At 43.4% G+C, this 15,599-nt stretch overlaps 1 protein-coding gene across 1 annotated transcript in view; it reads left to right on the forward strand.

Annotated features, from left to right (window-relative positions):
• The window catches only part of TRAF6 (TNF receptor associated factor 6), a 31,699-nt gene extending 17,766 nt beyond the window's left edge, over nt 1-13,933 (forward strand). Inside the window, exons 2-9 of the mRNA XM_083749226.1 lie at nt 1,983-2,315; nt 3,529-3,679; nt 4,765-4,923; nt 6,484-6,555; nt 8,566-8,643; nt 9,680-12,044; nt 12,083-13,086; nt 13,173-13,933. Of these exons, the coding sequence (XP_083605352.1) occupies nt 2,011-2,315; nt 3,529-3,679; nt 4,765-4,923; nt 6,484-6,555; nt 8,566-8,643; nt 9,680-10,519 (1,605 nt within the window). The 5' untranslated portion in view covers nt 1,983-2,010 and the 3' untranslated portion in view covers nt 10,520-12,044; nt 12,083-13,086; nt 13,173-13,933. The remainder of the gene's footprint in view (nt 1-1,982; nt 2,316-3,528; nt 3,680-4,764; nt 4,924-6,483; nt 6,556-8,565; nt 8,644-9,679; nt 12,045-12,082; nt 13,087-13,172) is intronic.
• The last annotated feature ends 1,666 nt before the right edge of the window (nt 13,934-15,599 follow it).

The raw sequence follows: 15,599 nt of genomic DNA on the forward strand, positions 1-15,599 counted from the left end.
GCAAGGGTCCAGGCAGGCAAAAACTTGTCTGAGCTTAATGCAGAAATTTGGGCCTGCTTAAAACATGGGCTATGGACGTGGGTGGCGCTGTGGTCTAAACCACTGAGCCTTGGGCTTGCCGATTGGAAGGTTGGCGGTTCGAATCCCCGAGACAGGGTGAGCTCCCGTTGCTGAGTCCCTGCTCCTGCCAACCTAGAAGTTCGAAAGCATGTCAAAATGCAAGTAGATAAAGAGGTACTGCTCCGGTGGGAAGGTAAACGGCGTTTCCATGCACTGCTCTGGTTTTGCCAGAAGCGGCTTAGTCATGCTAGCCACATGACCCAGAAAAACTGTCAGTGGACAAACGCTGGCTCCCTCGGCCAGTAAAGCGAGATGAGCGCCGCAACCCCAGAGTCGTTTGCAACTGGACTGAACTGTCAGGAGTCCTTTATCTTTACCTTTTTAAAACATGGGCCAGGGTTTTCTTGTCTACTGTTTGCTTCCTTTCTACCCCACAGCTTCTAGGGTTGTCCTCTTTACCATGTATACAAATCCCCCCCCCCATGCCCCCAGTAACAGTTTAGTGTTTAGTATGACAGCGCCTGCACTTTGGAACTCTCTGCCTCCTGATGAGATCAAGCTGGTCTCTTCACTGTAGTCTTGCAGGGGCCCAAATTTTCTGAGCTGGCACCCACCCCTCTTCCATAACCTAGGATGTGGAAATGCCTGCGCTCGAATGCACAAACGCCACCTAGCTAGCGCACTAGTAACTGCTTGCTAGCCCAGTCTTGGGACTCCAGCTGCTTGTTACACTATATGCTGTCCTTCAACAAGCCACACTAAATGCTCTTGGTTTGACATCTTCGCTTGTGCCTAGCCATGCCTTTGACCTCCCATGTAACTGCAGATCCTTGCAACCCGTGACTTGCCTTATGTACCGTTCACATTTGAAAAGAAAAGACTTCTGCCAAAGTAGAGCCGTGAGTTCCAGTTCCTCATCAGACAGGGAGAGCCAGGACAGTAGATACTGACAGGTGGTCTGGACTTTTAAAGAGAGGGGGAGGCAGATTGAAAAGATGTTCTTGGTGTGGTTGTGAAAGCAACTGGGAAGATGGCACTTGTAGGAAGTACCAGTTTTAGCAGTCTTGAAAATATAGAAGTTGAATCAGAACATAAGCGGAGGAGCCCTGCTGGATCAGGCCAGTGGCCATCTAGTCCAGATCCCCGTTCTCACAGTGGCCAGTGAGATGCCTCTTCTGGGAAACGGGCAAGCGGGATCTGAGCACACTCTCCACTTGTGATTCCCAGTAATTGGCATTCAGGATCATTCCTGTCCCCGAACCTGGAGGCAGAGCATAGCCATCGTGGCTAGTAACCGCCTTATCTTCTGTGAATTTCTCTGATCCTCTTTCAAAAGCCATCTAAGCTGGCCGCCTTTGCCTTCTGTGGCATTGAGTTCCATTGCTTAACTATGCACTGTCTGAAGAATTATTTTACCTGTCTGAATCCTGCCCCTGACGCTATAACTTTACTCATAAGAGGAGTTTCTTCATCCCCTTGGATCACTTTGGGTTCTCCCTTTTGTGAACCTTTTCCAGCTCTTCAATACAGTCAGGCCTCGTGTTACGTTTGCTTGAGGTTGAGTGTTTTCAAGTTGCGATGGAATGGGTTACTTCCGGGTTTTGCCGCTCATGCATGCGCAGATGCACAAAATGACGTCATGCGCAGAAGCGGCGAATCGGGACATGCGCAGAGGCGAGTTGCGTTCTGTTCAGGTTGCGAATGGGCTTCCGGAATGGATCCTGTTCGCAACCAGAGGTACCACTGTATCATTTTTTAGGTGAGGCAACCAGAACTGTACACGGTGTTCCAAATGCAGTCACGCCACAGATTAGTACAGCGGCATTGTGATAATGGTGGCACAGGGATTGCGATTGCTTAGGCAATATGTGGTATTTGAAACAACTAATTAATTATTTTCTCTCTCTGTTTCTTGCCCGCAGAGCACTCTCTGGTCCCCTACGTGTTACTATGAGTCTACTACACAGTAACAGCAGCTTTGAAGCCAGTGGTCAGGATAGCGGCTGCTGTGCAGCTATGGCCAGCTGTTCCATTGCTGGAGCCAAAGAAAAAAACATCAACACCAGTGTCAGCAATGGCACTGGCGGGACACTTTCAAACTCTTTCATGGAAGAAATCCAGGGCTATGATGTGGAGTTTGACCCTCCGCTGGAAAGCAAATATGAATGCCCAATCTGTCTGATGGCTCTCCGGGAGGCAGTGCAGACACCATGCGGACACCGTTTCTGCAAAGCTTGCATTGTCAAATCCATAAGGTAAAGGAGCAGTAGACTTCCGGCAGTAGTTGAAGTCATTGTCTGTAACGAAGGGCAAATCATCGCGCTCACCGTTGCACATGTTTCTGAGACACTGGGTTAGTGATTACGCTTCCATGTCAGCACTGAGTTTGCAAGTAAACTTGAGTTTGTAGCCCATCTCCAAAGCGTCGGTTGAACAGTTTTTCTCATGTATGCCTAAAGTGTCACATGGAGTGCAGTTTTAAGCAAGAGGAAGTTCCCAATTACACTTGGGATGTCAAAAGAAAAGAAGTGGGAAGTCTAGGTACAGATGGACCAGGTTGCAACCCGGCTAGAAAGATAACATGCCTTTCACTGCTGCCGCATAAATCTGATGTCACAAATCCCCTCTTAAAATTTATGTATTTTTAAAAAGCTAAAGGTATCAGGGATAAGGGTGGTTTGGAGTGAGAGGGCTACCTTATTATTGGAAGAGCCAGCATTTCCCTTGACTAGTAACCCAAATGGCCAGTTTACCACCCTTGATGTTTTCCATCTTGCGAATGGGGTGTTGGGATATCCTATCTCAGCTACAGATGCCTTCAATGGGTTGAATCCAGGAAAATGTGAGCAGAACTCTGTCTGTACAATGGGAGCTTTCTGGCTTCTCCCCCCTCCGGGGGGGGGGCGGGGGCGGTATGCAGCAGGAGCCAAGCCAGAACTGGAGAATATGATGACTGCAAGAATAATTTTATTTGTTATTTATTTTATTTCCAGATTTGTAAATTACTCTACATTCAGAGAATTCACCAGCAGTATACAGAAAAAATGCTTTTATGTTGCTTTCCGCTGCCCTTGTGTTTTGCAAGTAGGCAGTATATAAATACATTTATTAACAAATAAATAAAAATATATAAAGTAACATGGTACATAAAATGTTACAAAACTGGCAAGAATAACTAAAACACAGAATTTGCATTAATAGATATACAGTAAACCCGCAAATTATGGGTTCTGGGGATCACTCTTAAAGCCAAAATAGTGTATAGTTAAAACACATTGGTTGCAATAGTGGGTAGGATTGCCAAAAAAATTTCCCCTGGACACCCACCCCCTTTTATTTATTTATTTTAATTTGCCAAGTGTGTAAAGCTGATTGAGCACGAGTTAAATGTGTGTAACTTGCAAGCTTACTGTAGGCTGGATATTCTGTTTACCTCTCTATGATGTATGTTATTGCTCTTTTTGATAGAGATGCTGGTCATAAATGTCCAATCGACAACGAAATTTTACTCGAAACTCAACTCTTTCCTGACAACTTTGCAAAACGGGAAATCCTATCGCTGACGGTGAAGTGTCCCAACAAGGGCTGTCATCAGAAGATGGAACTCAGACATTTAGAGGTGGGCTTTCAGGGTTTCTTTTTGCAGAATTGCCGCCCAGTCCTGAGCAGTGTCAGCATACCGTAAGACTTTTTGGAATAGCTCAAAGGACACCTTGTCCCCATTCCCTCACTTAGGATGGTGGTAGGTATGGTTGCTACACCTGTGGCCCAGTGAAGTTGTGACATCCAGGTGACTTCAGGAAGGTCCGTTGATCATATTTTCCCCTCCAGTAACATCAGATTAAAGAAGTGAAGAGGGTTTGGGACATGCTTTAGCTGTTATTGCAGAAGTACCTGTCCGTGCTTTACTGTAGCATGTTTGATTGGTGTTAAGCATATTGTTGATTTTGCAAAGTCTGTTTCTCTTAAAATATAATAAACAGATCTGTGCCCTATTGCAAAAGTGCCACATTTTCTAAAGTACTTTAATTGAGGAAGCTGTGAAATCTGTGCGGATCATGGTTGCATGAATATTGAGTAGTTATGTATACCTGTACTTTCATGTAAGAAATCTGAATTTTTGAGGCAGCCCTTGAATTAGAAGCAGTTATGGACTGAACTTGGAAATCCAGAAATTGAAGGGGGGAAACCACTTCCCTCCATATAAACAATATAATTAATCATTTCTCTTCCCTGGCAGTAAAACACAACAATAATAAATTAAACAACTAACAATTTGTTGCCCTTTAATGACCCTAAAATGGATTGTTGAGGCAGCTACCTCAGTCTGCCTAGCCTACAACTTTGCAAAACAGAAAATCTAGAAAAGTTACTAGCTTGACAGCCCACTTATCCTGTGCAAAGTTCTTTGTAGCTTTCATGAAAAACCAGGTGGGAGGGACCTTTTCTCTTCGGGTCTTAAGAGATTTCCAGTCTGCTCACCCAGAATTGCTTGATCTCACCAATTGGCTATTTACAAGTCTTAGCTGAATTCAACTTGAACATATTTATTTTTTGCACCCCAAACCATGGGAGTAATTGACGTGAAGACACTTGCCTCAGATGGGCTACCACGATCTTCAGTCTATATTTTAAGTCTGCCTCGAAATCATTTTGTGTAAGTTTATAGGCTAAATTGCTACTTGATCTCATTTTCTTCCACAGGACCATGAGCTGCATTGCGGCTTTGCTCCAGAGAAATGTCCCCAGTGCCATGGCATTTTCCAAAAGAATCAGATCCAGGATCATATAAAGCAAGAATGCCCACGACGACAAACCTCCTGTCCAAACTGTGCCGTGTGGATGCCTTATGAAGAAAAAGAGGTAAGTTTCAAAATACAGTATGCAGCCTAATCAGAACAGTTGTGTTTGTTTATCTAAATGAAGCATATTTAACAAACATTTGCTAAAATTAGAAATATTTTTTTCTTCCTGTGTTGTCTGATAAGAGTGTCAGTATTTTACAGTTGTGAGAACACCCTTCTATATGATATTCACAAAGATTTCACCAAGTGATTTTCTTTTTACTTATTTTCCCCCACCCCTCACAAGCAGCTGGATTTATATTTTTATATATAAATCTCGGTTTTAAAAAAATTGCCTTAAATAAATTAAATCCACATGTCCCAGTTCCATCTCTCAAGCAGTTTATCCTGTTAGTTTGAAACTGAACCTCATACCTGGACTTCAGGCATTTTGAACTTCATTTTTTGCCATGTGTTTTCTCCTAAGATTCCCAGCTGGTGGTCTGCTGATCAGGTCTGGCCCCAGAAAAAATTAATCAAAGTGTGAATCAATCAATCAGTCAATCATAAATTTTATTTATACCCCGCCCTTCCCAGCCAAGGCCAGGCTCAGGGCGGCCAACACCAGGTAGAAAAACAATTGATTGAAATACAACATTAAAATGCAGCCTCATTTCAGTAGGAACTCAAATCAAAGACTATTTTGGGGATGAAAACGTCAAATCTTCACCAAGGCCAACTATCCAGACTGGTCCTACATGGGCCAGAAAAAAAGCTAGGGAAGTCCCCAAATAGGAGTTCCATCACAAAAGGAGAAAGGAAAGAGGAAAGAGGGGAAGGGGATCAAGTTGATTCCAAGCCAAAGGCCAGGCAGAACAACTCTGTCTTACAGGTCCTGCAGAAAGAAATCAGATCCTGGTCTCATGAGACAGAGTGTTCCACCAGGCTGGAGCCAGTGTTGAAAAGGCCCTGTCTCTGGCTGAGGCTAATCTGACTTCCTTAGGGCGCGGGACCTCTAGAGTGTTGCTATTTATGGACCTTAAGGTCCTCCGTGGGGCAGACCGGGGCAGGCGGTCTAGTAAATACGAGCGTCCAAAGCTCCCCATTGCTTTCCTTTTGTTAGAAAAGTAGATTTCTAAGGTTTTGTTTTTGTTTTGTCTTTTTAATCTTCCTTTTATGCTTTCCACATAATATCCTCCATAGATTAGCCACAGTACATGTGAAGTCCTTCCTTGCTGGAATATGCTACTGTTCTTATAGGCTAAAGACACTCGTGAGGCCGTAAGGCTATGTAGCAAAAGAGATTTCTGGACCACTACTTAGTTACAACAAGTGACCACTACTTAGTGACAACAAGAAACACCAAGGACCTGCTGGTCTTAATATCATTTAACCACATTCTACAAAGGTCTGCTGACTAGATATTTATGCGCCTCCTGAATTAATATATTAGTGCTCTTTCAAGGAAATGAACTCAAAGTTGCTCACTGGTACTTACTGTTTTCTCTAATGCAAAGATGGGATTTGAGAGAGAGGAGTCACATTCTAGATGGCATTGCGTCAAACAATGTTAGTGATCTGTTAGATCCCTTTCGGTGCAATTAACTATTGTTTACTTTCTGGTTTTGGTGAAATGAAGGTTCATGACCAGATGTGCCTTTTAGCAAATGTCTGCTGTGAATACTGCAATACAGTGCTAATCAGAGAACAGGTAAGAATCTTTCTTGTTTGATAGCAAGGTAGTCTAGTTGTGGTTTGACTTGTGTCAATATTTTAATTTCTTTATTTTAATAGTTTGTCATTTATGCGCCCCTTGTGGCATAGAAATACAGACAGGCAGATAATAATTTTAAAATAATACGGAGAACTGAATGTAGGAATGCCAAATAGCAAGAAAACTTTATTGCATTTACCATCAACTTACAAAAACAAATAGACTATTTTTATTTTTAATTTTAAAATTTTCTATACTCCCCTCCATCCAAATACCACAGGGCAATTTACAATATAAAAACAAAAATATAAACAGCCTAATAACAAACAAACACAGTAACTCCTCCTCCCAGTTTAAAAGGCCATAGATTGTTTATTTAGCCAAAGGCCAGGAAGAATATTTTTGCCTCACGCCTAAAGATATGTTGACTGTCTCGTCAGAGTGGTGCATGCTCTAGTTATCGCTTGCTTGGACTACTGCAATGCACTCTATGTGGGGCTACCTTTGAAGGTGACCTGGAAACTACAACTAATCCAGAATGCGGCAGCTAGACTGGTGACTGGGAGCGGCTGCTGGGACCACATAACACCAGTCTTGAAAGACCTCCATTGGCTCCCAGTACGTTTCTGAGCACAATTCACAGTCTTGGTGCTGACCTTGAAAGCCCTAAACGGCCTCGGTCCAGTATACCTGAAGGAGCGTCTCCACCCCCATCGTTCAGCCCGGACACTGAGGTCCAGCGCCGAGGGCCTTCTGGCAGTTCCCTCCCTGCGAGAAGCCAAGTTACAGGGAACCAGGCAGAGGGCCTTCTCGGTGGTGGCACCCGCCCTGTGGACGCCCTCCCACCAGATGTCAAAGAGAAAAATTACTACCAAACTTTTAGAAGACATCTGAAGGCTGCCCTGTTTAGGGAAGCTTTTAATGTTTAATAGGTTATTGTTTTTTGGTGTTTTGTTGGAAGCCGCCCAGAGTGGGCGGGGTGTAAATAATAAATTATTATTATTATTAGTAGTAGTAGTAGTAGTAACAAAGGTGCCAGGGAAGCCTCCCTTGGGAGACCATTCCCCAAGCGAGGAGCCACTGCAGAAAAGGCCCATTCTCACGTTGCTGCCCTCTGAACCTATCACAGGAGACACATGAAGAGGGGCTTCGGATGATGACTGCAGGGTTTGGGTTGGTTCATATGGGAAAGGTGGTCTTTGAGGTATTGTGACCCTGAGCCACTTAAGGCTTCATAGGGGAAAACCATCGCATTGAATTGGGCCTGGAAATTGATTGGCAGCCAGTGCAGTCAAGCCAGAAATTGCGTTATATGCTCAAACCGTCTTACCCTGGTGAACAACCTGCTCACTGAATTCCTCACCAACTGAAGTTTAATAATATTTTTATTATTATTTATACTGTGCCAGTCCATCTGGGTTTCTCCAGCCACTCTGGGGAACGGTCTTCTGAGTTTCTGCCTTCTTCAGAGGCAGCCCCATTTTTAAAAAATTAAATTTTGATTCACTTGTAGGATTATAGCAGTCCAAATCTGTGTATGTCAGCTGCGGAGTAAGCCTCATTGATTTCAGTGGGGGCTTGCTTGCAAATAAGCGGGTGTAAGATTTGCAGCCTTAAATTACCTTTTGCATTGTATTGTATTGTTAATTGCCTTAAAAATTTCAGATGAAGGTCATCTTGGGAATCTTAAGTAAATAAAATAACCTATGGCATATGCTATAAACCAGCAAACAGATTTTTCTCAGAATAAGCTTTGTGGGCCAAAATGTAAATATGCAATTACACACTGTTGGTGGTGATGATGTTGTGGTGTGGAGAAGATCCCATATTAGTCGCACTCTGGGTGTTGAAATCAATGGTCTTCAGTGGGTCTGCTCTGAGCATAACTTAGTTGTATATCACCCTATGTATTCTATATGTAGGCCACCGATTACTGTTTCTTATAATTGTTGATTTCTGCACTTTACAAACTGAAAATTACAGTGTCATCTCTCCATCCGTCTGTAGCTTCCTAATCACTACGATAACGATTGCCCAACTGCTCCAGTACCGTGTACATACAGCCCCTTTGGATGTCCAGAAAAAGTAAGCCAACTCTTCTATTCGCTTCTCATTTGGTTGAATTTTGTATTGCTACTTTACTGCCCCAAAAGCCTCTTTTCCCCCTTGGTGTACCAGAGACCTCTGGGCAATGAAATGGGCTGGATTATGGGTAAAGCACAAGTGGCAAAGGTCATGTTGCAAATCCAAACAAGCACAAGGGATAACGCGTAATCCTTCCTCCCTTCAATGGTGCTCAGGGCATGGAAGATATCATTCACCATAATATCTTTCTGAACCAGTTCTATGAGATGGGCATTTGGGGCACTGTTCTGCAGTGGCTGTGGTCCTATTTCCGGGTTTAGTTTCCAATAGTAATACCGGGTGGTTATTTTGTGGTCCTTTGGGCGTGCCACAGGGTACCATCCTGTCCTCAATGCTATTTAGCATCTATATTGAAGCTGCTGAGAGTGGTCATTGGGATATTGCAGGCGAGGGAGGTTTCATTCATGCACTCATGATACCTACCTCTGTTTCTCTGTAACATCTAAATCTGAACACGTGGGCCCTGTTGAAAAGGGTATGGATGGCTACATTTCCCCATCTCTGAAAAATGCCAACATGGTAGCTTTCTGCATGGTGTTCATCATCCCCTGATGACATATAAAATTAAGCTTTACAATACGAGGACCTTCCAGATGTGCTGTGAAATAAGGTGATCTGCCTGAACTTGGAAGCAGGTAGCACATGGTATAATCCTGATCTCACCATTCATTTAGATCAGCAGTGACACAGGTTTGTGCAGAAAATCTGTATTGAGATTTTTTTCTCCAAAGCCTTAAATTGCTTTCCAATAAAGGCATCTGAACAGTGCAGTAGTAACACTTTCATTCTGTTCAGTTGTTCAGATAATAATATTTCTCCTTGTTCAGTTTTTCAGTTCTTGTTTCAGACAATCACTGGAATATTAAGCCAGTTCTGCTTTTAAACACAGTGGTTTTTTCCTTGCCCCTTAAGGCTCAGTGCTTGACTTTAGTCAAAGGAAATGCTTATGGAACTATGTGCCTTTATTTAATTACAGATGCAGAGAAATGAGTTGGCACGGCATATGCAGGAGTTCACCCCAGTCCATATGAGAATGATGGCTCAGACTCTCCTGAATATCACTAATTTCCATGGCGCTGTCCCATATGACCCATCACCTTCCTGTGAATGTAGCCCAGAGGTCCACAACTTCAAGGAGACGATTCAACAACTGGAAGGTCGCTTGGTAAGGCAAGATCACCAGATCCGAGAACTCATAGCAAAGATGGAGACACAAAACAACCAGATGAGAGATCTCAAACGCACTATCCGAAATCTGGAGGAAAAAGTCGCAGAAGTGGAATCACAGCAGTGTAATGGCATTTTCCTGTGGAAGATTGAGAATTTCAGTGTTTACTTGAGAGCGCAGGAGGAAGATAGGCCTGTTGTAATCCACAGCCCAGGCTTCTACACAGGGAAACCCGGCTACAAACTCTGCTTGCGGCTGCATATCCAGTCCCCGAATGCACAGCGCTGTGCCAATTATATTTCCCTTTTTGTTCATACGATGCAAGGGCAATATGACAGCCACCTGCCTTGGCCCTTCCAAGGCACCATACGGCTTTCTATCCTGGATCAGTCAGAAGGATCGTCAAGGCACAACCACGAGGAAGTGATGGATACCAAGCCCGAGCTGCTGGCTTTCCAGCGTCCCATGGTCGACCGCAACCCAAAAGGCTTTGGATATGTGACGTTTATGCAGTTGCAGGCGCTAAAACAAAAAACATATATCAAGGACGATAGTATCCTAGTGCGCTGTGAGGTCGTAACACGCTTAGACTTAAACAGTCTCCGAAGGGAGGGTTTTCAGCCTCGTAGTACTGATGGGGCGGCATAGGCCACCAGGCTTCAGGCTTGAGCTTTTGCTGGTCAACTGTGATATAAGGGCTGCAGATGAATAAAGAGATTCATCAGAATGGCAGATCCTTGAAGCAGAACCAAAACTGCCATTCTGAGATGCTTTTCAGAGCATGGAAAGTGTTTCCTCTTTGAGTTATTTGTATTCAAAGTGGTAAAGATGACGTCCTGATGGTCTAAATAAGTAAGCTAAATAACTATGCTATGACGGGTATGTTACCAAAAGTTAATAAAAACTATGCAGTACCATTTTTAGGATAGCAGAGGCTTGGTCAGATTCTGCTTTTTATTTGATGGTTGCATTACCTTGATGTATACATCTCAAAGGAGCTGAAAAAGCAAGCACACCTGTAACTTCATTGATACGCTGTCAGTAAGCCTGGTTCTGTTTGCCACGCACCTTTTTGCAAACCTCAGTGAGCTTGAGCTGTAAACTGGTTGTCTTCACTTTATCCCTTCCCTTCCCATGGAATTTTGTATTAACAGCTGCTAGTATGGTGGAATGTGTAGAAGTTTTTGATCTATCAAAAAGCTCAGTGTGGCACTGCCCTAGAGAAGCTTAAATGATTTCAGTCTGGTTAACTCACTGATGAGATCTCCAGGCATCTTTGTCTTCAGCCTTTTGCCTTCCCATTGTGTCTTCTTTTTGTCATGTCTCTGATCCAGCTGTATTTTTGCCCTTGTAGCGGTGACAGAAAATTCTATGTGGGCAAACATGTCTTGTGTTGTACTTGAAAATGTCTTCTTTGGCGCTCACTTGTAGACGAGTAAGATTGTCTTCCATGAACACGGTCTTAACAGTGAACCTATAAGTGATTGTGGAGGCCAATTCTGGATCCACACGTCCTTCCACAGCGGAGACATTGGTTTCCGGGCGGGAGTTGATCATGGTGAGGTTTTGCCAAACGTGCCTTCCTCTTATCTCGTTTTTCCTTTTCGCTCTGAGTTCATGCTTCTTTAAAGTCCACAACACTTTTGGCAAAGGCTGTTCTCCACAACTACAAATCAGCTGATCAGATTAGGGTCAAGAGTGTTGTATCTGAGCCTAAAATTGAAGAGTGTTAGGGAAGTTTGCTGTCCATAGTTCTGACTTGTGCACAGTGATCAAAATAGAATGGGGCTACGCTGGTGCACAATCTCCTTGTCAATGTTATTTGACCGGTATATCCTGTGAAAGTTGTCTTCTGTAAGAAGCCTGTGAACAAAATTCATTGGTGCTGATAGAAAAGGTTGTGGATGATTGTAGCACTCTCAACAATAGCTATGTGACATTAACACAGAGATGTCTAGAAATGTGCCATTCTGGTCATAAATGAGGGATTCATTGTAAAGGCATCCTCAGTATTGCTCACTCAAGAATTCAAAGCCCTCTACCAATGTGTATATAGCCATATTATGATAAGAACCTGCTGGTTCAGGCCAGTGGCCCATGTAGTCCAACATCCTGTACTCACAGTGGCCAAACAGATGCCTGTGGGAAACACGCAAGCAGGATTCAGACAGAAGTGCATTCTCTCTTCCTGCGGTTTCCAGGAACCAGCAGCATTGCTGCCTCCCAACTGTGGTGTCAGAGCATAGCCATTGTAGCTAGTAGCCATTGATTGCCCTCTTCTCTTTCAAAACCACCCAAGTTGGTGGCCATCACTGTGACAGCTTGGTCTTTCATTGGCTCTCAGCCCTATAAGGCGTGCATCCTGAATGAGTGAAATGGGTTTTTTTAACAGCAAAGAGGATTTACTGTCAATAGGAAGGCACTGGCAAATTTTGAGGATGTGTGAGAGAGACAGGCAGAGAGCACAGTTCTCAAAATACATGGTGGCACTAGGATTCCTTTGGGATCGATATAAACATGAGGTCATGAAAGGAAGCATTTTAAAGCTTCCTTTGTGTAAATTGAGGTAAATAGTTAAGATTGGCCCATTGGCTGGTATATCAGATCCCCTTTGCCATCTACTTTCCACTTAACTTATTTATTGTAGAAGAGATGCATCTTTGGAAACAGGGACCTATGGAACCTTTTCGGAAAAAATAAAATTTTGCCTATACTGAAGATTCAAAGAGCCATCTGAGCAAAAACATAAGTGACAGTTTATAAACTAGATATTGCTATGTACTGCCACTCTGTCTTGTGAAAAGGAAGTGTAGATTTCCAGATTTTTAGTATTTAAATGTTGCATTAGTTTGTGTTCCCTGCTTTACAAACAGAGTTCATGTTGGTTGTAGAGGGTTTTTTTTTTTTTTTTTTTTTTTTGGTAAATAAATAACTACCCCTATAGCTGTATACCCTAGATCCTGGGAATATAGGAACAAGCCCCTTTGAACTCAGTGAGACTTAATGCCTTCCTTTTATTTCATGTTTATTTTGATTGTTAAGTCAGGGAGCAGGACTCTGTTGTCTGTTCAGCGTTTTATATGTGCATTGCTTTGGAGTTCCTTTTAAGAATTCATTTGATGCCCATCAAAGAAAATGAAGTAGTGTGAAGACTGCCAGTTGTGCACAGTGACATCCATATGCCTCTGTAGTACTTTCCTTACTAGAGGTGGCAAGTAGGGTGAGTGGAAGATGGAGTACAACAGACTGTAACCAGAAACCCTGCATGTTCAAACAGGGTTCCCTGTACTTGCTGCGGCAGGAAAAACCTCTTCGTGAGGACATGAGACACTTTACCCTAGAAGGCAAATGGAGAGCTCTGCTTGCGAGTGCCAAGCTAGATCAGTGGCCTTGGTGCTTCTCCAGCACCGTGACAGCTCCGCTCTTTGCAAAAGACACTTGTCCCACATCAGAATGTAAGTAGATATATTCGAAAAGGGTATGTTGCCTTTGAGAACTGAAACATATTAAATTCAGTCACTTTAGTATGCTTCTTCTTTGGCGGTCCCTCGTAGCTGAGTAAGATTGTCTTCCATAAACACGGTCTTAAAAGTGAGCCTGTAGGTGGCTGCGGAGGCCAATTCTGGATCCACACCTCCTTCCACAGTGGGGACATAGGTTTCCGGGCGGGAGTCCATCACGGTGTGGATTTGCCAAGCGTGCCTTCCTCTTAGCACCTTTCTCCCTTTCGTCCTGAGTTCGAGCACACCTGACGGCTACTTCCTACATTTTTAGTGGGGTGCAAGAGCTTAAGGGTTTGTAAAGAGGCTTTATATACTACCGAAGGTTTGGGTTTTGTTTTACCTGATGAGATATAGGAGCAACCAGTTAGGGACAGGCACACATTCCATGAAACACTGATATAGCACAACAGATCTGTGTTACGGGTGATAAGGATGCACTAAAATATTGTCAAATAGTGTCAATTCTACTAGTTTCTCAGAAGAATACTTAATCTATTTTGTAACTCATGCAGAAGCCTGTATATAGTATTGATAAACTAATAAAACCATTATACTATTCTCTTTGCATTGTACTAGGCTATTGTTTGCCATAATCATACCAAGACAAGGACCTGACTATAAAAAAGCTCAGAAATATTGCCGAGTTTGCTGTGCTTCAAGAACCTGTATTTTGACCTTATTTAGTAGCCCACCCATCTCAACAGGGAAGGAAAGTGTTTGTTTAGTGATAGCAAATAGCAGGCAACTTGTGTCATTCTAGTGCAAACAGCTCTGGTCTGGTGCCCTCCAGTCTACAACTACAGCAGAGACTACAACTCTCCTCAGCCCCAGCCAACATGGCCTGTGGTCAGGGATGGCAAGTTACAACCAAAAACATTTGGAGGGGGACCACATTTGTGGAAGGCTCTTGCAGAGATTGGATGGCTATCTGTCATGGATGCTTTATAATGGGCGTGATCATAGAATCATAGAGTTGGAAGAGACCACAAGGGCCATCGAGTCCAACCCCCTGCCAAGCAGGAAACACCATCAGAGCACTCCTGACATATGGTTGTCAAGCCTCTGCTTAAAGACCTCCAAAGAAGGAGACTCCACCACACTCCTTGGCAGCAAATTCCACTGTCAAACAGCTCTTACTGTCAGGAAGTTCTTCCTAATGTTTAGGTGGAATCTTCTTTCTTGTAGTTTGGATCCATTGCTCCGTGTCCGCTTCTCTGGAGCAGCAGAAAACAACCTTTCTCCCTCCTCTATGTGACATCCTTTTATATATTTGAACATGGCTATCATATCACCCCTTAACCTCCTCTTCTCCAGGCTAAACATGCCCAGCTCCCTTAGCCGTTCCTCATAAGGCATCGTTTCCAGGCCTTTGACCATTTTGGTTGCCCTCCTCTGGACACGTTCCAGTTTGTCAGTGTCCTTCTTGAACTGTGGTGCCCAGAACTGGACACAGTACTCCAGGTGAGGTCTGACCAGAGCAGAATACAGTGGCACTATTACTTCCCTTGATCTAGATGCAATACTCCTATTGATGCAGCCCAGAATTGCATTGGCTTTTTTAGCTGCCGCATCACACTGTTGGCTCATGTCAAGTTTGTGGTCAACCAAGACTCCTAGATCCTTTTCACATGTACTGCTCTCAAGCCAGGTGTCACCCATCTTGTATTTGTGCCTCTCATTTTTTTGCCCAAGTGGGCAAAAAAACCATTCCCTAGATGGTTCTCCTGTGGCAGTTTTTAAAGGATGACATCTTTTTTACTTCCTCATTTGCATCCTGCTTTGAACACACAATGGAATCCCAGAGAAACGGGGGCATTTCCTGCTTTCTTCCAGTATGGTGCACGGTGGGTACAAGCTACACTTCAGTGTCTTGTCACTTAAAACCAAAATGCAATACAACCAATTTGTATTAGTAGAGTGGCTAACACAGAGGTGTGAAACTGAAAATTTTAGATTTTAAGTTGGACACAAAGTGCAATCTATGCGTGCTTATTTTGTGAGAAAACCATGGCCAATAAACCATGTAACTATGCAGAGAAATAGACTTAAAACACCTGTTTCTGTTTAAGTCCACGATGTGCAGTGTAGAGATTAGAGAACAGTGTGAAATTAATTATCTGGGCTTAGACGGCTTATATTCCATGCTGGGGGGCAGGATAAGAATCTGAGTTTGCTTTTGCAACAGCATATGAATCTCTCTGGCTTTAGCAGTTAAATTAGTTCAC

This window comes from Podarcis gaigeae (assembly GCF_964106915.1).
Source record: "Podarcis gaigeae genome assembly, chromosome: 7".
Taxonomy (NCBI): domain Eukaryota; kingdom Metazoa; phylum Chordata; class Lepidosauria; order Squamata; family Lacertidae; genus Podarcis; species Podarcis gaigeae.